The 22,141-nt window shown below is 33.5% G+C and overlaps 2 protein-coding genes across 8 annotated transcripts in view; one reads left to right on the top strand and one right to left on the bottom strand.

Moving 5' to 3' along the window:
* Nucleotides 1–19,779, top strand: part of LOC105144931 (uncharacterized) — a 32,957-nt gene extending 13,178 nt beyond the window's left edge. Inside the window, exons 2-12 of one of the 7 annotated variants that reach the window (XM_087415407.1) lie at nt 4,616–4,678; nt 6,649–6,873; nt 8,277–8,386; nt 9,277–9,566; nt 13,810–13,848; nt 14,465–14,506; nt 14,588–14,998; nt 15,723–15,792; nt 16,892–17,107; nt 17,558–17,798; nt 18,151–19,779. In XM_087415407.1, coding sequence (XP_087271533.1) covers nt 4,616–4,678; nt 6,649–6,873; nt 8,277–8,386; nt 9,277–9,566; nt 13,810–13,848; nt 14,465–14,506; nt 14,588–14,998; nt 15,723–15,792; nt 16,892–17,107; nt 17,558–17,798; nt 18,151–18,327 — 1,884 coding nt within the window. In that variant the 3' untranslated portion in view covers nt 18,328–19,779. The remainder of the gene's footprint in view (nt 1–4,615; nt 4,679–6,648; nt 6,874–8,276; nt 8,387–9,276; nt 9,567–13,809; nt 13,849–14,464; nt 14,507–14,587; nt 14,999–15,722; nt 15,793–16,891; nt 17,108–17,557; nt 17,799–18,150) is intronic. The other 6 variants (XM_087415408.1, XM_087415410.1, XM_087415411.1 and 3 more) reach the window with 6 other exon arrangements.
* Nucleotides 1–22,141, bottom strand: part of LOC105144839 (uncharacterized) — a 162,858-nt gene that overhangs the window by 80,522 nt on the left and 60,195 nt on the right. The window lies entirely within an intron of this gene.

The following is a 22,141-nucleotide window of genomic DNA, read 5'->3' as shown; positions in this document are numbered from 1 at the left end:
AAATAATTCTTTAATATTAATGTTTCTATCAAAATACTATCTTTATGTACCATAAAATAAGATAACCTTGGTCCAAAATCAGGATAACTTTAATTCTAAATTTTGATACCCAGACAATATGTGTTAAAATATCTTAAAAACATGCTATCTATTAAATTTTGGGCCAAAATTATTCCTCCATAGTAAAAAAAATCACATTTACATCACAATGAACTCATAATAGTTAGTAACATCACATTATGATTTTTTAATCTACTCTTTAAATCTCGTGGAATAAAATCTTACTCGAAAAAACTGAAAATTGAGCCAATCTTGAAAAAAGTGAAAATCTATCACAAGAGTGGTAGATTTTCACTCTTTTTAAAGCGAGATCTACTTCTCTTTTGGAATGAGATTCACTCCAAAGGAGTAAAATCTCAATCTCTTTTTTGGAGTGAGGTTTTATTTACACTTGTATTATACTCCAAAAAAGAGATTGAGATTTCACTCCTTTAGAATGAATCTCATTCTAGAAGAATAGATTTTTTTTTCAAGACTGGTTCAATTTTCAATTTTTTCGACTGACAATGAGATTTTACTTTACGAGATTTAGAAAGTATGTATATTACAGCAATATCACAGTGAATTGCAATTTTTATCACAGTTTCATAATAATATTATATATCACACCTGTGACAAAGCGGACACTCGCACATTATCATGACTTTATTGTGATGTTATTGATTTTTTTGGGGATATTATGGGAATCCACTTTACAGTATATTATCTATAATTTTTCTTTCATTTATTGATAATCCTGAATAATTCCTAAACACAATATTCTGTCAATTGGAGTTACGTTGCTTTGCATTTTCGATGTCGTGTGCCAAGTCTAAAAGTCAAGTAGCCGTTACTCGTCAACGGGCGCTGCTTCATTTTTCCGGAAGCGAGCCTGTTCTCCTCCATGTCGTTGACCATGATCTAACCCCGAATCCGTAGACGCCTCGTCACTATGTGGTCCGCGACTATCCGGAGACCGGAGTGAGGTCCGCCCAAGAGCAGTACAACTATTCGTACACCAACGTCAGCTCGAGCAGCTCCACGAATCCGTACGGCCGTCCTCAGAGGACCTCGCAGACCCAGGAGAGCGTCGTCAAGAGGGAGAGCGGCCCGTATGGCTCGTACTCGACCGAGAGGTCAACCAGGACATCATCCGGCGGCGGCCCCGGAAGCTATCGCTCCTCCTACGAATCTACCGCTTCCGGTCGTTTACCTGGCGGCACCAGCTACCGCCATTACTCCTACCGCGTTTAGATCCCCGGCGTAACCCCCTCACGCCGATCGCGTTTCCGTTCTCATCGATCTCGACGACCTTTTCAGATTCTCTGCCATCTCATCGGATGATTTTTCAACGGTAGCGGATCTGCGGTATCTCAACGCGCGAGGCGTGAATGATATATCATTTCCGACGTGAAATGCCACAGACCTGCTATTCGCGGTACATCTGTTCTGTGTTGAAGAACATGTAGATGCGAATGTCGCAAACACGCCCTGCAATATTAGTAAAACCGGCTGGAAGTGAGAAATATACGGAAATCGAGTCGCGCCATTTGGAAGGACGCTTTAAAGCAGATCGATGACGGAGATAGTTTCCCCTTTTGATGAAAATTACAATGTTAGATCTTACGAGTCGTCGACGGAGATTTCCTCTCGGCAGAGATTGCGAAGTTAAATCTAGTGGCAGTAATGACAAGAACGTGTAAAGTATATTGAAAATAAATGTACTTTCTTCTCCGCAAGAAAGATCACTTCGTTATATTTTGTTTATTGAATTGAAAATCATTAAAAGTCGCAGAATTTCAAATGGATATTGATTTGGTCGTCGATATCGATAAAAGCGGAATATCGTCTTTTTTGTCGCATGCCGACCTAAAATTCCTTTTTGTTTCTCTCCTCGTATCAATTTTATACGCTTGATTTTCTTAAAAATGTCTTTGATTAAAAGATGATGAATTTCGCGCTTTGAATGTGCATCAGCGGATCGGCAGAAAAACTCCTGATATTTTTGATGTTATTATTCTGTTGTAATTATCGCTGTTGCCGTAGCCCGAGTCGGAGATAGAGCATCACGCAGCTGCATTTAGAGATAAATTAAGAGCTAGTTGCACTATAAATAGTAAGAGTTACATTTTACTGATATTTTTCTCGAGTTTAGTAATAAAATTTGTGCGATAATCGATGATATAGAGAGTAGATTTTTGATCTTCCAAAAATATATCATGTATACATATCCGATTTTGTACATCATGAATCTCGAACGAACTCTCCGGAATTTCGCGCTTAACGCGCAACTAGCGGAAATTGTAAACAACCACGGCAATAAATCGCATAAAACAGCACTGTAAAGATTTGTATGTATCCTATGTAAATTGACGTCGACACTCAATCGTGAATCGAACGCTGCCTGCAGGCATCCCAAGTCTCGCAAACTGTGCAATCGTTTGTGTGTTAATTTAAATGTTTGCTTCCTAATACCTCCATTCTAAGACCAATATTTCATTTGCCATACGACAAATTTTTCAAATACGTTAATTGATCACAAGAAAATTTTGGAAACTCGAGAACTTCTCTATTATGTAGTCATTTTAATTACATTTATTTCCGATTGTGGAGAAACGTGTAGCTGTCGTGTTCATTCTGCAGGATGCAAAATATTAAAAAATCTCAACTTAAGTGTTTTAAAATTGATATCTCTGAACTTTTATCAAATCTGCGAAGAGCTTTCATTTTAATTTCAAGTTAAATTTTTGAATCTATAACGTGAAAAAAAATATTAAAAAAATTTATTATACGACAAATGAAATATTAGCTTAAGGGCCATGGCACACAAAAAACTTAAGTAAGACGTAAGCAGTAAGAAAATCAATATGTTGGATTGACTGCTGTTTACGTTATGATCTCTACTATGTTTGGCCAATTCACTTAGGCTTTACTGCTTAAACTATTTGTGTGCTGTGACCTCTAACTCACGTCTTTCTTTTCCCTTGGGGATGTTTTACTTGTCGTACAACCCGAGTGAACGTTTTTTTAAATTATATTTCTAGAGTAACGAGTGTCGATTTTGTGTCGCCCCAATATTCCTACAAAAAAGCGTCGTCCTACGAAATATACATCGCAATTTTTACGCAATCATAATTTCAGAAAATAAGAAAAAGCAGTATAATGTAGATAAAACAATATTTTATGAGATAGTTTCTTATTTGGACGCTAGACATGCGCGCGATATCATCTTGAGATAATATAAGAACTGAATAATAAAGAAGTATATGGAATAATAATAGAAGATTTTAATTAATTCTTTACGAACTGACCTGCCATGATACTTACAGTAACATCACGTCATTTATTAATATTAAAACATTTCAATTAAATTGTTTCAAAATTGATATCTGAACTTTTCTAAAATAGACTGGAGAAATAATTAAATTTTCATTGATAATTATTTGAGTATCTTTAAAGAAATCCTAAAGTGACAGAATTATCGACAATACAGGTAAAAAGTACTCCGAATTGGCTGCAATATATAGATTCTAAAATTCTTTTATATAATTAAAGTACATAAACAAATATATAATTAAAATACATAAAAAAGAGTACGAGACAATTGATTTAATAAAAAATAAAAGAAGTTAAAAAATGCACTAATACTAAATTTTTTTTTTTAACTACTTTCAATCTTCTTGTTAAATCAACCGTCTCCCACCTTTTTTGTATGTATTTTAATTCTGTAAAAGGATTTTGCAATCTGTACAGCCAATTTGGAGTACTTTCTAACTCGTAATGTTAATAATTCTGTCACTTTAAAATCACTTTAAGCATATTTACATACTAGCTACACTTCTTGGAGACTATTCTACATATTCTGGAAAGTTAAGATCGGATTATATTATTTTGCGTCCTGAAATTATGGTTATTTTCTGTGATGTCATAGCGGGACGTTAAGAGCTACTTTCCATTTAGCATCTTTCCGCGAAGTAAACTCTACTAACAACATTCATCGTCATCATCATCATCATCGTCATAATCGTCATTATCATTATCATCATTATTATTATCGTCATCATCATCATCATCATCATCATCATCATCATCATCATCATCATCATCATCGGCATCATCATCATCATCGTCGTTGCCGTCGTCATCTCGATAGACACACAACGCGACAATTGGCCAAGTCAATTACCTCGAGCGTCACGAAAAGAAAACCGTCGCGGCATACGAACCTTCCTACAACCTTTCCACTTTTTTATTTCCTTTTCTCATGGGAGGGGTGACCTCTTTCTCATCCCTCCTGATCCATCCTCTCGAGACGCCGTTAAGCGAGCGCGAGGCAAACGGGATAGCGAGAGAAAAACGAATACGAAGAAGAAAGAACGATACGCAGACGCCACCCGAATCACTAACCGAGTTGTTCTTCTTTCTATTTATTCTGCCTCCCACACGTGACTCCTCGTCCTTTGCCGCCGCCGTCACCGCCGCCACTACCATCGATGCCGTCATCGTTGGAATTCTCGATGGATAAAATAAAAAAAATATATATGTAACCCTCCCCATGTCTGTAAACGCGGCGCAGTATCGACCCATTACCATCATACCGTTCTCCAGCAATGTCATACCACTCTCCAGCGTCATCCAGGTAGGTACTTTCACCTGCTGATGGTTTACGATTTTAATACGTAACTCGACTATCATTACCGGAAGCGCAACAGGTGCGATCGTCGATTCTGATCTCCGCATAGCAAATTTTCCAACTCGTACTTTCATTTCGATTTAGGGTTCCGCGAGTTTCTATTTTTTTTTAAACAATCAAGTAACTTGCCATCAATTGGTTTGTCTTCCAAAGACTTTGTGTAAATTCAGCAGTTCAATTTGAATTTTTGAATTTTAAAATTGTCTTGCTGGAGATCTTAACCTTCAGTGTCACTTCTAGTGTGGACACATTCGTAGAGTTTCTTTTACTTTGATATATTATAACTTTTTTATTAATGAAGATACATACATTTGCTTGTTACCTTCTTACATTCTTTGATGTCTGGCGTTTTAATTGAAAAAAATTTATATGTTCATTTTTATGTGATATTTTTCACAATAGTGTGGTAGATACGTGACAAAACGATGAAGTGACACCAAAAGATTAATCGAATTAAATTAAAAAAAAAATTTTTAAAAGCTGTGTTCTTTGAGGAATTGTTAAATTTAATTATTATAATATTACTTAATATTCTCGACACAAATTGATAATCAGAATCGACTGGTATCTTTTTGCGCGAGTTCTATAACTGAATCGATGTTTTTCTCGAAAAACTATAATTAAAATAATTATGCAAAAATATAACTCAAATACAATAAACGTATATGAAAATATAACATAATTGATGTAATAAATAATACGAATAAAATATAATAAATAAAAATAAATTCAAGTAATCTTATACAAAAGAAATAACAAAAATTTCGCATAAATTATTCAAATTTTATATTGGTATTTTTATTGGTTTAATTTCAAATTTTTAGAACTTAAAAATAATTTAAGAATTTTAAAGCTTAAAAAGTGATTATGCATATATATATATATATATATATATATATATATATATATATATACGTAATCGAAAGGAACGTCGATCAGTCATTTGATTTGTCTGATTTGATAGTAATAACACCTCGCGATGATAATAAATATCTAATTTATTTTGTGATCTTTCTGTAATAATCAACTACATTAATTCCCGTATTATCAACAGGATATTACGCAAAGTTTGTAGATAATTTTTAAAAAAGTATTTGTGAAATAGATGTAACGACGCTTTGCCGCTCTCACGCTAATTAATTTCACGCGTCTTGCATTAATTAATTTCAGATCTCGATGTTTACTAATTCTAAAGCGCTACCTCATCGCAGTAATATTCATCTTGATGGTGTCGCGCGTAATTCAAGGTAATGTAACGCACTGCTAATCCCCTTGTTGTCATTCGTGACAGACCGTGAACATATGTTCAAAGCTTCCTTAATATAATTACGCGTTGAAACCTTTTGTGTGCACGTCACTTGCATATCGATCATTTGGTTGCTGTTCATCGCTGGAACGCATCGAATGCTACGCTTTGCTATTCTTAATCCTTTGGTGAAGGTTTTTTATTTATGAGAAAAATATTAAAAATAATACATATAAAATATCTATTGAATGTTAAAGCGTAAAAATGTTGAAGATAATAAAAAATAAAATTTTTTTTATATAACATACGAATTTAATTTCTAAATATTTAAATTATTGAATCTTTAAATTCTTTTATAATCTTCTTTCCTTATGAGAACAAATCTTTTTTTTATAATTGAATGATTCTCAAGTAAAAGCTTGAGAATGTTTATCACCTGGAATTTTTATTTTTATCACCTTGAATTTTTCCCTTGATTTATTTTCTTCGTGTTTCCAAAAAAAGCCTATAAATTTACATTTATGATAATACATATGTATATATACGTATAATAACCGTCACCAAAAGGGTAAATCGCTTGACATCTTGACTCGTAGCAAGATATCCGCTTGGCAGCTCGCCACTGCTGGGCGAGCGCGATTAGTAAAAACGAGACGTTCGTTGCCTCCAGTTGAGGACCGTTCCTCACATGCCATACGTGGCACACAAGAGACTCGTCACCATAGTTCACTCGCCGATCCATCATGTGTACTACGCTGGCGCAATGATACCGATAAGAGTGCGAACGCGCGTGCGGCCCAGCATCCTTGCAGCTGAGTTCAACAGGATACGCGCCCTGCCGAGACCATCTAGCCGATCCTACATTGAAGAGTATCTAAATTCTCGATACAACATAGTAAGTCCGGCAACTAATAGTCTAATATCATTTTTCCCTCTCTTTCTTTCTCTCTCTCTCTTTCTCTCTGATTTAAGTCAGTTTAAAATCATGGTAAGATTTGGTACATCATCGTCATTCCCATCATCATCAACATCATTATTATTATTTTTCATCAACGTTCATCTGCGTTAGACATCATGGGCGGAATCGCGTCGTTGCAAAAGATGAATGTGTTCATCCGTCTTTTATAACAGATTAGAAGTTGTTAAGTTAATGATTGTTTAAAGAACTTCGGCCATTTTGGCATACAGTTATCAATTGCATATCATTTTATATAGATAATAATAATAATATTAAGTAGTTTTTTAAATCTCTGCCAAAAATAGTTCTAGTCTTTTAAAGATGTTATCCTATTCATTCAGTAACTCATCATCAGAGTTATCAAAACTGAGAAATATGTAATGTTCTTCTTAGAAAATATCCATATATATCTTCAACAAAATATTGACATATTTGACATATCCTAGATGTTAAATGAGTAACGTGATGTAAATACAATAATTACTTACAGTGCGAGCACTATTTTTATATGTGTCATCATTGTAAAGAGGTGCCTTGGGGACACAGAAATAAATCTTATGAAACTAGAGGTTGGATGAAAAAAAGGATCTAGAAGTACAATATTTTTAACTGTATAATAAAAGACCATAGTCGATTAAAAGCATAAATAGCAAACTCCATACCTCACACATCACATTGTCCTAACACTAATTGATCTGCAGCTGTTCTAGCTGTTGCCACTTATACAATTATAATCTAAGACCTGTTCTTTTTAGCTGAATTTCTTGCATGATTTGTCTTTTCTCTTTTTCTCTCTAATAAAGCGAAAAGGAAGACAGATCAATGAACTGTGCAAGAGCTTTAGCTAAAAAAAAACAGATCTCTACTCTCTATGTTCTGCAATTTGACATACGTCTCTGTACACGGATGGCCCAAATCTATAAAATGGGCGAAGTTCTTTTCATTAATTTATTGTAAATTAATGTATTAAATTAAATAATGAATTTATTAGTTATTATTTAATTATTAATTTTATTTATTAATCAGTAAACTTATTAGATTTAAAAAATAAAAGAGCTAATACTGTGACCGATGTTTAAAGATTCATTTTTATCGCAATTAATCGTAATTATTAATACAACATATGCACTTAAATCCGATTCTTCGCGTGTAATTGATACGTTATCATAAGATATTAAACTATTATTATCAAGTACTTACCCTTAAAATATACGATAATACGAAAAAAAGTGCAAACTTAAAAAATAATTCACGTTTACGATGATCAAACTCTGAATGCATGCAAGAGATTGATCGACTCTCATTCATACAAGTAACATTTCATATATATCTCTTCGCAGCTTTTCGACGATGAGGCAAGGGATATTCGCGCGAAAGTGGATTCTCTTCTTCGACGTGTCCATGTGTTCGTGCCAAGAGCAGTGGCAAGGTATCCGACGAAAATAAAATGGTGTGCAACTAATTATTCAATTAAATTAATCGAAGTCTAGCATTAATATCACTTGAATTGATCTTTAATCATTAGAAAAAGGAAACTGCGCATTCAACTTCGTATGCTAAATGAATCAATCGATATTCTAGAATAGAAATAATCAAGATAATTCTGTGACTCGGAGATAAAGGTACAAACTCTTTAATGCCACTCTCAATATGGCATACTCGGCTTTATATGCATAAATAATTTTTTTCGAAACTTCTGTTTACTTTATCACTTACAATTTTATAACTAGTAAAGATACACACATTTGCTTGATACCGTTATATTTTTTAATATTTGATATTTTAAATGAAAACAAATTTGTTACAAATATGTTTATTTTTATTGAAATCATACGAATCAAAGTTAGATCGGGTATACCATACATATTATGTGTTGTATCCATGAGAAAACAGTAAAATATAGCTAGAGATGCAAACAGAAAAAAAAACTAAATGTTTTTTATGAAATTTTTTTTTTATGAAAAAACAACAAACCTCGTTTTTAATATACATATATCTAAAAAAATTTTATTTTTTTAGGTATATGTATATTAAAAATAATATTTGACATAAATATTTAAATCAAACTCGGTATAAGTTCTCATTTACTGATTTTTCATTTAGCTACAAATGGACATTTTGTAATTTAAAAAATGTACTAGATTCTTGATCAATTTTCCTTGTCCTGGATTCTGATATTTTTCTATTAGAAAAAAAACCAATTTTTTTTACAAAGATTAAACATTAAGTAAAGTGAATACTTTTCGTGGTTTTCGATGAATTACTCTTCCAAGTCACAGAAAGTTGAGTTCATCGTTTTTCGATTATTAAAATAATCAGCGATTTCTTTACGATTTCCAGTGACTTCATCGAGGAGATCATCCCGGAACGTATGCGCAGCCACGATTACGTCCGTCGGCTGCTCAGCGGCCGCAGCAACGCAAAGAAACAGGTTGATTATCTGAGTTGGTACGAAGTGCCTGACCGAGGTGCATTCGGCACCCTGGCGTGCATCAAATATGTCGCTGGCAAGCCGCAGTCCATCAGAAAACCGTACTACAAGGTCGCGGATCTTCGGCCGGCCGACATCCGCAACGACGTCAACTTCCTCAGCTACTACAGCAAGAATCGTCAGGCGGCCGCGACTGCCTGTGAGTAATCTGTCACGGTGACGAGGACGACGATGACAATGACGACGATGACGACGACGAAGACGGGGATTGTATCGCAATTCGCATTTCAGTCTCCAAAAAATTGCTCTTCGGGAATGAAATGCTGTTCGAGAACAATCCCGTCTTGACGATGTTACACATGATGATCCGTACACGAAGAACATAGAGGCGCGAGACCGATGAAAACGAAGCGAAGAATTTTTTAAAGAAAAATTAGACGTAAAATAATTTTTTTTAATTTATAATCACTATTTAATTTTAGTTAAGATGATTAAAATTTGTTTTGAATTGCAGCTGATAATATTTCGTGATTATATTTTTATAAAAATTTATATTTAAAAAAATATGCTATTGACATTTTCATTAGAAAACTTCAAAGTACATATTTTCACAGAATTTCATTCAATATTAGAATTTTATTTGCAGAGAGACGTATTGAAGAAAACGAAGCCGTAAAAAAAAATAGCTTCGCTACGTTCTCGCGGCTCGAGACATGATTTTTGAATAAATTTTGAAAAATAAAAGACGGCCCCACGACGCCGTTGTGTGCAACTCTCTTTTTGTCTACTTTTTTTTTCTCGTTCCATCACCCCCTGCCCTCTCGTTTCTCTACTTTTTTTTCATCCCTTTATTTGGATTGGCTGGCACCTTTGGTTTACACTGTCTGAAAACTTTTGTTTGTGCTAGCGAGCACGTGTGTTTCTCTGGTATTTTTGCTGTTTTATTGTTGGTCACACAACAATTGATCTTTCTTTTTGTACGTCTTTTTTTGTCGTGGCTGCATTACTGTTCGATAGTATTGTGTCTAATCGTACAACAGCAACGTACACACTTACCCCCCACGTACCCCGCATCCGTTTTTGATAACCACCTCGTCAAACGATATCGTGACACAACGCGTTATTATTATTATTATTATTATTATTACTATTCTGCGGAACGAACGTGCAATTGAATTGATCTTCATGGTAAGAGCATAAATATTAATTTCAATTAATAATCTTTTTCGTGAAAAATAATTTATATATTTTTAAGTTTGATACAAAATTTTACTAGAAAAAATTAATTATATTTAATTTTTTTATTTATTCGTAAAAAGATTGAATTATATATGCTCTTTCCAAAAATTAATTTCATCACTGACTATATCGGTGAAATCAATCCATCGATTCGACAGAGGTTCGCATCCTTTTTTTACGAACCAACGGACATATCGCTATTTTTTATTGCGGTAATCGGAAAACACAGCGAAAACGACATAGTGACCAAAAAGAAAACCGTGAACCAAATCAAAAGAAACAAAGGAACGAGAGAGAGCAAGACATTTACACGACGGGGACTCCAGGCGGAACATCAGACTGGGATCACGCGCCAAAAGCAGAATTTTACGGTGCTCGATAAGAGCAAAAATGAGAGAGAGGAAGCAGTGCGGCTTTTTTGAACATTTCAGGCAAGTGTTGGAGGCAGAAGGTGCCGGAGCTGTACCAGGAGCCGAGCAAGAAAAGCGCGCTCATTGAAGAGGAAGAAGGGATGGAGACGGCCGAGGAGTGATCTTTGATCTTCGTTCATCATCACACGAACTGTGGCATCATACCGTCCGCTTTTGCGTTCCGGAACTGATGTATCCGCGCGTGAAAAGATACGACAGGCATCGTGCGATATGCGGAGGCTGCAGGATTGCAAACCGAAAACGACTTCTCTATCTTCTTTTTACGATAAGAATTTATTCTTCAATTTTTTAAGCGAGCCTGCTTACGTCAATGAGGTTTGAATTATTAAAATGTATAAAAATGAAAATTACAGATAAAACAGTGTTCGGTAAATTTATGTTAAAAAATAAAAAGAATTTTAAATTAACAAAAAATCTATAGAGAAATAATAACGAGAAGAATAAAATTTTCGAAACGAAACTAGATGATACAAATACAAACATGATCTCATGTGGGAGTGAATTGGATTGTATTAATAATAAAATATCATTTTTTGAAATAAAATTGTTGAACTATGCAAATATGCTAAAATTTTCGCCGCGAAATGAAATAACTTTATATAAATTTAATATCACCTTTTTATTTTTATTTTTAATTTTATTACAGCAATTGACTAAGAGTTTTGTACATTTCAGTTTTTAAATTTTATTTCTGTTAGTCTTTTAATACGGTTTTATATTCGGTTCGCAAGCCTGGCAAAACACCTCTTCGAACGGAATTATTTTACTGGCTACTGGGGGTAGTTACGATCGAAAAAATCTAATATCCGTCTCCACTTTTTCTATTTTTCTTTTCTTCTATTCCGGTCGTGTGCTCGTCGACCGCTTCATTAAAGTCCAATATGTCGATATTCGCAATAATCATAGAACGTGCTATATTTTCCGAGCATTCTTCATTCAATTTTTACTCGATGGACTTTAATGAAATTGCAACGGACGTGTAAAATTGTCGTGACTATCAAAATGATTGTTCTCGATCGATGTGATCTACGAAGTGAAACGAATACGAGAGAAAGAACAAAGTACGAAATACAGACAGGGGAAAAGAGAATCGATTAAATTGATGCGACAAAAGCCGCGAAATCTGTGCGCGTTCATTAAAAAAAAAAAAAGAGAAACAAATATAAAAATGTAGAAACTAACCCGATGTTGCACGTATTGTATCATGATGTTCGTTATTGTTTCAATTTTCTAAATCCTATTCATGCTTGTAAAATAGCAGCGAAAGAAAAATATATGAATAAAATAATAATGTCCGATGGAAGCGAGAGTCTCCAAGTCAATTACTTTACTTTGCACGAGGGAGAATAATGGAAACGTAGACGAGCTACGTAGCGAATAAATGCACTGTTTCCGAGGTAAGCTTCTTCGTATGCTTCGTAGTTTAACCAACGACGTCTCATTTTGTCTCTGAAATCTAATATTTGTAGAATCGATCAGTATTAACGCTTTTAAAAAGAAAAAAAAAAAGATGAATTATTCTGGAATAATTATTTACATTTTAAACATTCTGTTTGAAAAATATATTTTTTTAGACATAAAAAGATTTAGATTTTAACGAAAGCTATTTCAATCAGACTGCATTTAATAATTATTTTCTTAAAGTGTTTCTTAATTTCTGAAATGTTTCTAAAGTGTTTCTTATCGTTACACGCATCGCAAAATTGCGTGTAACGATAAAAATCTATGTTATAAATATCGCTTCCTTCAAAAGTGACACACAATTAAAAAAATTAAGTCTTTTAGAATAAAGCTCAAACTATCTTTAACTTGACAGAAAATTATTGTTTAATCAAAAAATATTGACAAAACTAATATATTCTTAACATAGTCAAATGTTATTTTTGTTTCACAAAATAACCAAATATCCTTTAAAAAGTCACCTTTTTTTAGTTGTGACGATTTTTTTACATTTTTATTCAGTTAAATTAGTTCACTTATGATGATTGTTAAGGTAATGCTTATTTAACTGATTCATAATAACTCGAAAAATCACATTTATTATGTTACTTATGAAGTAAAGGAGGAATTTATAACTAAAAAAGAGATTGAAATACAAAAAGTTACTCAATTAATATAATCTGACTGTAAAACATTTGATTATATAATAAGTATCAGAGGCAAAAATCCGACAAATCAAGCATTAGATATAATCGAGTGTGATCTCTAACGTCACGCTAATCAAATCGTGACGATCAGTGAATCATTTTCACGAGAAAAGACGAGAATTGTCTATATCATTAATTACCAATCTCATTGACGATAAGACATCAATTTGCGATATTTTCGCGTAATCGAAAATGAGCTCGATGATTCATCCTTAATCCTCGGGGACGCGTTCAGATTCCTGAGTGTTCTCCAAGTATCATTGTTTAATATTCAGTGAACAACAAGGATAAAATGATATTTGAGTGACACTCGAATGAGAATTTGAACATAGTCCAAAATGCTTCCATCGTTAATACTATTATAACTTATTTCTCTTTTTTATTCATTCGTCGCATATCGCTATATACGTACATAAAATTGTGTACTTCTGTTTTACATGATTAATAATTAGCTAACAAACATGCCTCATCAATTGTTTCTCACATTGATGTTGTATGTAATCATAGTAATCGCTTTCTAACATCACGTCCTGAGAAGTTTTGCTTCCTTAGATTTACGTCACGCGCTTCAAAAGAATTTTTCCTTTGTCACTAATCGATCCTTTATGTTTCATGTATCCCACAGCCTCGGGTCAGCCAATGACAGATCGAGAGATGCGAAAGGGTCAGTAGGCACACAAAATAATTTTTTGAGATAACAATAAAATAAAGTTCGGTAGAAAGTCGCGATCGTGGGGACGTATTTACTGCAGAAAAATAAATTTTATTTCTCATAAATCACGTAAATATAGGATACTATTCATACGTTAGAATTTTATATAAGCATATAATTACTGTCATACATCATATTAACATTCTATCTTTGAAATTGAAGAGACACATGAGAATATGTGAAAATAATTTAATATAAGTTAATGCAATTAATTTTTGTAACAGAATTATTTAAAATTTCTATATTCTATATAAATTACATCATTAAATTAATATTATAAAGGCATATATAAATATATTTGAATTATTTAAAAAATATCTTATAATATTTTCGTGGAACAGCATTATTATAAATAATTTATTCCTTTTTACTATATTAAATTATACTTATATTAAAATTTCAAGGTAATTAATTCCACAACTTCAAAACATTCGTCAATAAAATCTGTTAAAAGTTATTTTTTAAATAATCGAGAAAAACTCGAATACTTATATGTTTTTGTAATTGATGTTTTACTGTGACCCTTTTTTTGTATCTCTCACGTCTAACATCTTCTCACAATTTTTAGTACGTGCATTAGGCTACGATTCAACAACCCAGGAAAAAAAAAGTAAGTCTCTGTGTAAAATAACAAAATCCAGATCAATTCCTTTGTATTATTTGTCTTCACATTCATCCTGTGACGTCATAGCTCTCGCTCCGGAATCGGAAGAAAAATCGGAGAAGAAAGCGAAAAAGAAGCCGGAACCGGAAGAAGAACCGGTACGTGAACCGGAATCCGAACCGGAGCCCGAACCGGTACCCGAACCTGCGAAAGAACCGGAACCGGTTCCAGAACCTGTAAAACCATCGAAACCGGCAAAGGCCTCGAAAGCGGCGAAATCGGTAAAATCCGCGAAAACGGTTGAGCCTAAAGCGGAACCGGAACCAGTAAAAGAATCAGAAATCATAAAGGAACCAGAGCCCGAGCCGATGCCGGAGCCAGAACCGGTAAAGGAACCAGAGCCTGTTTCAGAGCCAGAAGTGCCAGCGGAATCAGTCGCGCAGGATGTGCCAATCGAAAGTGCAGAGGCTATAAGTGACGAAGCTGAGGAAGAAAAGGGTATGTTTATACCTCGGTCGATATTGTAGGCCGGAAATATTCCATTTCAGCGGCCGGAAATAAGTCTGTCACGCAAACGGTGGATATCGATCGGAGTAGGCAGAAGGTTGATCATAGTCTGTGTCATTGTTAACAGCATCTCCTATATCGATCGCACGAGGATGAATGTGTCTAGTCTAGATAGTGTCCGTGTTTATCTTTTTCGTGATAAATGTCTTCCTCATAAAAATGACTTCGAGATTACCTCGTGAAGTGTCTCCTGTTTTTGTAATAATTTCACTCGAAATTACTTTGTTTTACATAAAGATAATATCGAATTAAAAAATAGGTATAACTGCGATGGTTAAACACATTCTGGTCCACATTCGCACGATGCACTTTTAACACACTTTCGAATGTGAAACTGATTCTTTTAGAATTTTAAAGAAAATATCTATCTAAAAACTATCTTTAAGAACATTAGTTTTAATGAAACAAAAGTTATGAAATTAATATAAACGTTAATATTGATAATACTTCGGTACAATTATCCAAGTATTAAAATGGTTAAATTAATTTTATACTCTATATATATATATTCGTAGAGATATTTTAAATTTTGCGTTTATTCAATATATCATGACATATGCAAGAGTGCAGCGTTATATGTATTTAGCGTTAAACATACGTGAATTTCATAAAAGTTCATCTCTATCATTGATATTCTAATGAGATTATATTGTAGTGAAGCAAGACAGAGAAGATGCAATGAGGAGAGCTGAGGAGTATCTTGCTAAAGCAGCTAGAGAAGCGCAGTAAGTGACTTTAATTTAAGAACGATACGCCAGCAGAGAACATCGCGCAAAATAGTCACTCGATATAAACGCGATCATTTTGCGTAACATTAGCATTGAACTCGGCCAAATAATCTAATATATGACCTGCGACAATCGACTCGCCAAATATCTGACCTTCTTTCGCTATTTGTAAAATGTTACTCTGTTCGAAAACACATGATTCCGTCTAGCAATTAATTATTAATTAAGAATATTCAAATTTTACATAAGATTTCAGAATTCTTAACATAAAAAGAATAGTAAAATATTTGTTATTATTTTTTAAATAATTGAAGTACGGTAAATAATTTTCTAAAATAAGCGAAGTATGGTATTTTAATTCCAAGCATGTAATATTACCTAGCAAGTCATTTTTTCAAAATCATTACTTAGATGTTATTTTTTTATCAAAGTGATATTAATTTCATTTTGATGAAAAAATGACATCTAATGTCAAAGTAACGACGTCAGCTTGATAATTTAGTAGCATATCGGTGATGATGGTAACTTTAAATATAAAAATGTTTTATATAAATTTTTAAACACAAAGAAACTTTCCTGAAAAAAAAAGTTCGCATTTATGCAATTTATAGTTTCATCTTGCAATCAAATATGTGAGAAATGTGCATCGAAAAATCTGGAATGCAAGCTTCATTAAAAAACTTGATGAATAACTTTTTCATACATACGGACATACACCAGCGTGTTTTTCTAATTAACGGTTCCAAATATTATAATTTGTAGTTTCGTTACTTTCATAATACAATATCTCATATGAACTTTATTCAAATGTCATCGCATAAGTTTAAGAAAATTTAGATGACATTAAAATGAAAAACCAAATTGCGGTTTAAGACTCGCGAAATAATAAAAAAATGGTAAAACAAAGTTTACACATCCTTAATTAGTATCAAAATAAATATAATATTTTTTACTTTCCCTTTTCACTTTTAGATTTCTAATTTTTATAAAACTTATACTTTTTATTCTTCTATGAGCGATTTTTATTTATATTCTACATTGTTTGCACTTGCTTGTCCGGGCAATTTCCCCAATTGCGAATAACTTTGTTTTGAAGATCGGAAGAGGAAAGGCGAAAGGCCGCAGAGGAGGAACGCCTGCAGCTTGAGTTGGAGGAGAAAAAAGCGTGGGAGGCTCTGCAGCTTGCACAGGAACGAAAAGCTGAGCTTTCCCAGATACTGGAAATCGAGCAGCAGGAAGCTGAGAGGAAAGCAGAAGAGGAAAAGTTACAAGCTGAACGCGAGGAAGTGAACAGAATAGAAGAGGAGGAAAGGTAAGCTCGTTACTTAGAGAAGAAAACTCCCGATAGTGATTCACGAATTGTCCTTAATAAAAAAAAGTCCTATATATATATATATATATATAAAGCAAGCTTTTATTTTATTTAGATGCCAATTGTCAATTAAAGAATAATTAAAATGAAGAGAGAGTATATATCTATAATTAATAATTAATATATAAACTTATATTAACTAGTATATAAACAATTAAAATTATATAACTTTTAAATAAAATTATTGTAGAATACATAAAATTCAGGTAAAATAACTAAATTAATTAAATATTAATATAACTTATAAGTGTATTCGGAATATTAATAAAAAAATTTAGCTTTATATTTATTAATATTATTAAAAATTACTGGAAATTAATATTTATATCATACTTCTTTATCGTTTTATATATCTATATCATTAGAATCTAATTCGCTCCTTGTTAACAGAATAATCAACCAGGCAAATCTCGATGCGCTCATACAGGAGCAAGAACGATTGATAATCGAGGAACATCTCGAGGAAGTTCAAAATCAAAAGCAGGAGCAGGAGGAGGCGGACGTCACACAGCTTGCAACCAATGAAAACAAAGACGCCAGCTGCGCTGAGGATCCGGTAGATCTTGGCGAAATATCTGATCAAGAAAAGGAGGAGAAGCTTTATGATGTTACCACAGATGACGAAACACGGGTAAACAGTCATTTAAGCATTGCTTTGAAAAGCTGTGTGTACTTAATTCTTTTTAAAGTTAATTCTCTTAAAAATTTTCCCTTTGTCGATTTTTATTCAATATGAACAATTCAAAGTCTAAATAACACATAAAAGTACATATTATAACTGCAAAAATATTAATATTAGATTATACTAAACTTTTTAAAGATTCCATTTCATTACAAATTCAGATTTAGTAACTTCGTGTTCAAATAGCTTGAATTTCTTTGGAGAAAGGATCGAGTTTAAACTCATTCAAGAACCGATAGTCGAAAAGAGACTTCTTGGAATACTATTGAACGGGTTGAATCACAAGGAATTCGCCTTTCAGGTCGAAGAAGAAAATGTCCACGAAGAGGAGCCCGAGACGACTGAAGATCCGTTCGTTGAGGAGCCAGAAGGGGCTGAGAGCAAGCCGCAAACGGGACCGACGGCAGCTGAGGATGGACCTCAAATTGAGGAAGTTACTTCCGGCGAGGAATTCGAATGGGGTGATCAAGACTCGTAATTGATTCGGTCCGACTGATTCGGACCACTTCGCGGCATCGATGGACCACGTTCCTTTACTGTCATCATTAACGCTAAGATATAACACATCTTCGTTATCATCCCCGCGAATGTCATTTAATTCGTCATCAATGCAGATAATCACCGATCGGTCACGCGACGAAGAAATCTTAATTAATTTCCTTTTTATTAGTCCTCTATTTATTTATTCCCTTCATTTATTTATTTATTTGTAAAATATACACTTCACATCTAGTTTCACGTTCATCAGCGCACATTTCGCAATCAATTTCATGCGTCACATTGCGTTGATCATATTAGACAAACTCGCGGATCGATATAAGTTTAAAACTGTGGAATTTCTGGTAGCTATTTTTTTATTAGCTAATCTCAGAAGGACTGATCGGAGACTCGCCTATGATCTCCATGCGATCTGTGAGTATTTATACCTACTATTTATTTCATTATTGATCGCACATTTCTTTCACATTATATCCCTCGTCGAAGAGTGGCAACCCGTAGATCGAGTCTGACACACGTATCGATTTCCGTTGGTCTGCCGGTGGTGGTGATTCGTTTATAGTCTCGGATAGTAATCGGGTAGAAATATCGCGACGTATTTTAGCCGTCCATTCGGCAATCGTGCAGTCGAGCTGGCTTGTCGTCGTCTATTTTTACAGTAACAGCTTTGAATTTCAGCCATGAAATTGGTTTGATTGCGATTGTCCGAGCGATCGATCGGAAGAATGAGAATTCCGGAAATAATCGCGAGCACGATTTGAGAATTAGTGGCCATCTCACGACTCTCGTCGCTCGGAAAGTGGCTGCAGCCATCTCATATTTATGTATTAGTATTACTTATTTATTAAAAAGATACTATACACGTATATTATAAGAGTGTTGTAATAATAAAAATGGTTAATTTAATAAATGAAGAATCTCCGTGATTTGATGACAGGCTGGAAAAGCTCGGCTTTTCCACACAAAAAAATCGTGAAAATATTGCGAAGCTAGGAATGAAATGAGTACAATTTTTTCAATTAATTAAATTCGAGATATACATATTTAACGTATCATAAAATTTTCATGAGATTCCTTAGCATAATAGAACAAAATGGATATGAATATTTGCGATATGCAAAACATGCTTATTATTCGAAAAACCCCCTGTTGTTTTTGCTGCGAATCAAGATTAAAATTAGACGTAAGGAAAGCTGCACAATCTGTAAGATAATCGACATTGTGTGCTGTGTATGAATAAAACAGAAAAGTGCTTGATAAGGTACTTAATGAATAAATAAACGAAATTATTCTATTTATATGTTTCTGTATTTAAGGCGCACTGAAATTCGTAGCACGCAATGTGTACTAACAATGTGTACACGCACAATGCCTATTTGTTTATGAAAATAATAAATATAAATGGTAATAAATAATAAATATAAATATTAAACTATTTTCATTTTACCCCGTGTATATCGGATACTTAATAAAATAAGAAAGAGAAAGAGAGAGAGAGAGAGATTTTCCATGTATTATTATGATAAATTATTATTGTATAAAAATAATAATTTATTATATGTATAAAAAATTCCGTAATAATAATAAAATAATAAAACGTTAAAAAATATCGGAGATTATATTAGATATCGCAAAGGTAATCAATGTGAAAAATAAAGGAAGATATGAAGAAAGAATTGTGATTTCAAATTCAGAACGCAGACCATGCAAGAAACGAAGTTGTATAAACTTCCTGAAAGTATAGCAAAAAAAATCTTCTCTTCTCTCGAATATATGTTGATTCATTCAAGTTTAACGTCCCTTTACGACGTCTTACAATTGTTTACCCGCCAAATCTCGCCATCGTCCTCGGTGGGATATCTCGCGGGGAAAAGATATGCTCGGAAGTAGTAAAATCCCGGGCTCGTAAACTTATCGTCGTGTCGGACGTGCCACATTTTCGCGGCATGTCTCACGAATATTTCTCATGTTGGTATAAACATGCGGGGAACATTTTGGTCGAGGGTTATCAACTGAAGTGAGCCAAGCCGCTTTTGACTCAAAGGGAGATCCCCAAACGACGAGCGGCTTCAAAGCAAAAACGAGGTTGAATATGTGTGCCAACGTGTCCAATGCTAAGCCCAAACATCGAGTGCACGACTATAGATACATGCAAGCTGTGCGTCTACTGTCATTGCACAGAACCGCGCCAGCAATATTGCGGTTCTTACGTGTGTATACGTGCAAACCGAACGGAGCAAAACGCGCCGCTGGAACGAAATTATTTATAATCGAGACGCTTCTATCGCGTGACGCGTTTAATCAATGCGCGCAAAAAGCTCCTTCCCCTGCTAAATTAACAGATTCTAAAATCGGCGTTGCGTCAACCGGCAGATCGCCCGAAGCTTTTTGCGAACCGTATCCGTTGCGAAAGAGATGGTCGGCGATATTATATATTAAAGTCGTCGCATATCTATTCGGGATTTTAGAAGATTGCATTTTGTGATTTTCGACAAACCAGTCATGTTAAAAGTTAAGCTTTTATTTCGTCGTTCTAAAAATCTTCTTTTTCTATTTCTGTTATCTATGATCGTTTAATTTTAATTTTTTTCAACAATAGAGAAATAACCTTACACATGCATGGAAAGAACATTTTGCTAAAATATCTAAAAATTTAGTTTAATAGTTTTGAAAATATATTTAATAATTTGAAAAATAATTTTGTTGAACAACAATCAGCTCTTAAGCTGATTACTGAAATGTCATCATTTTTCTTTGCAGCATTGCTCATTAAGCTTGAGCGTTCTACAAAATTATTTTAACAAAACTATTTTCAGCTCTATATCTAGCCAAATTTTTAAATATTTTAACTATTTAACAAAATTACTCTTTCCATGTGAATACGAGTTTCCACCGAAATGTAGATTCGTGAGCAGAACCGACTGATTCCTCGGCAAATAATTCGATACATCAAGCTGATTCATCGCGGAGTTAATAACTCAGTGGTCGTTTTTAAAAGTCATTCAAACAGCAATAAAACAGTGTTGTTGGTGTTATTCCTTTGATACGATTAAGACGATTAGAGTCGTTGCTTTCGAGCAACGATTTCGTTTCTTTTTGTATCTCTCTGCATAATAACCTTGATGTCTAATATCGTTAAGCTAAACTCATTAATTTGGATAAAACCTGGGATGTATAGAATGATCTACGTCATGATCACTTTAGAGATACGATATTGCATCCGAAAAGTAAAAAGTGATACTATATTACAGAATATTTATATGAAAAGAACAATGCTGAAGTATCTAAAAATTTAGCTGGATAAAGATTTGAAAGTAATTTTGTTCGACTAAAATAATTCTGTTATAGGCATTTCAAGTATGATAAATAATGCTGCAAAAAGTTTTTTGACATTCCAGCAAACAGTTTGAGAGTTCTATACTATTTTTTTGATGGACCAACAAAGTTATTTTCAGATCTGTATCTAGCTAAATTTTTATATGCCTCATCAAAGTCGTCCTCTCCATGTATGTATTGTTACACGAAAAAAATAATTTTGCTGAAGTATAATATAAAAAAAAATTAGTCAGATGCAGATTTAAAAATAATTTTGTTGATCTATTAAAATAATTATTAGGAAGCTCAAGCATGATGAGAAATGTTGCAAAAGCTTTAACATTTTCATAATTAGTTTGAGATTCTTACTTAATTATTTTTATGGTCTAACAAAATTATTGTTAAATTTCCAGATTTACATCTAGTTAAATTTTTAGATCAAAATTGTCAAATTATATAAAATTATCTTTTTTATACAG

The sequence above is a fragment of the Acromyrmex echinatior genome, chromosome 18, assembly GCF_024713525.1.
Source record: "Acromyrmex echinatior isolate Ae372 chromosome 18, ASM2471352v2, whole genome shotgun sequence".
NCBI lineage: Eukaryota > Metazoa > Arthropoda > Insecta > Hymenoptera > Formicidae > Acromyrmex > Acromyrmex echinatior.
The sequence above is the reverse complement of the archived record's forward strand: the minus strand, read 5'-3'. Positions and strand labels throughout refer to the sequence as shown.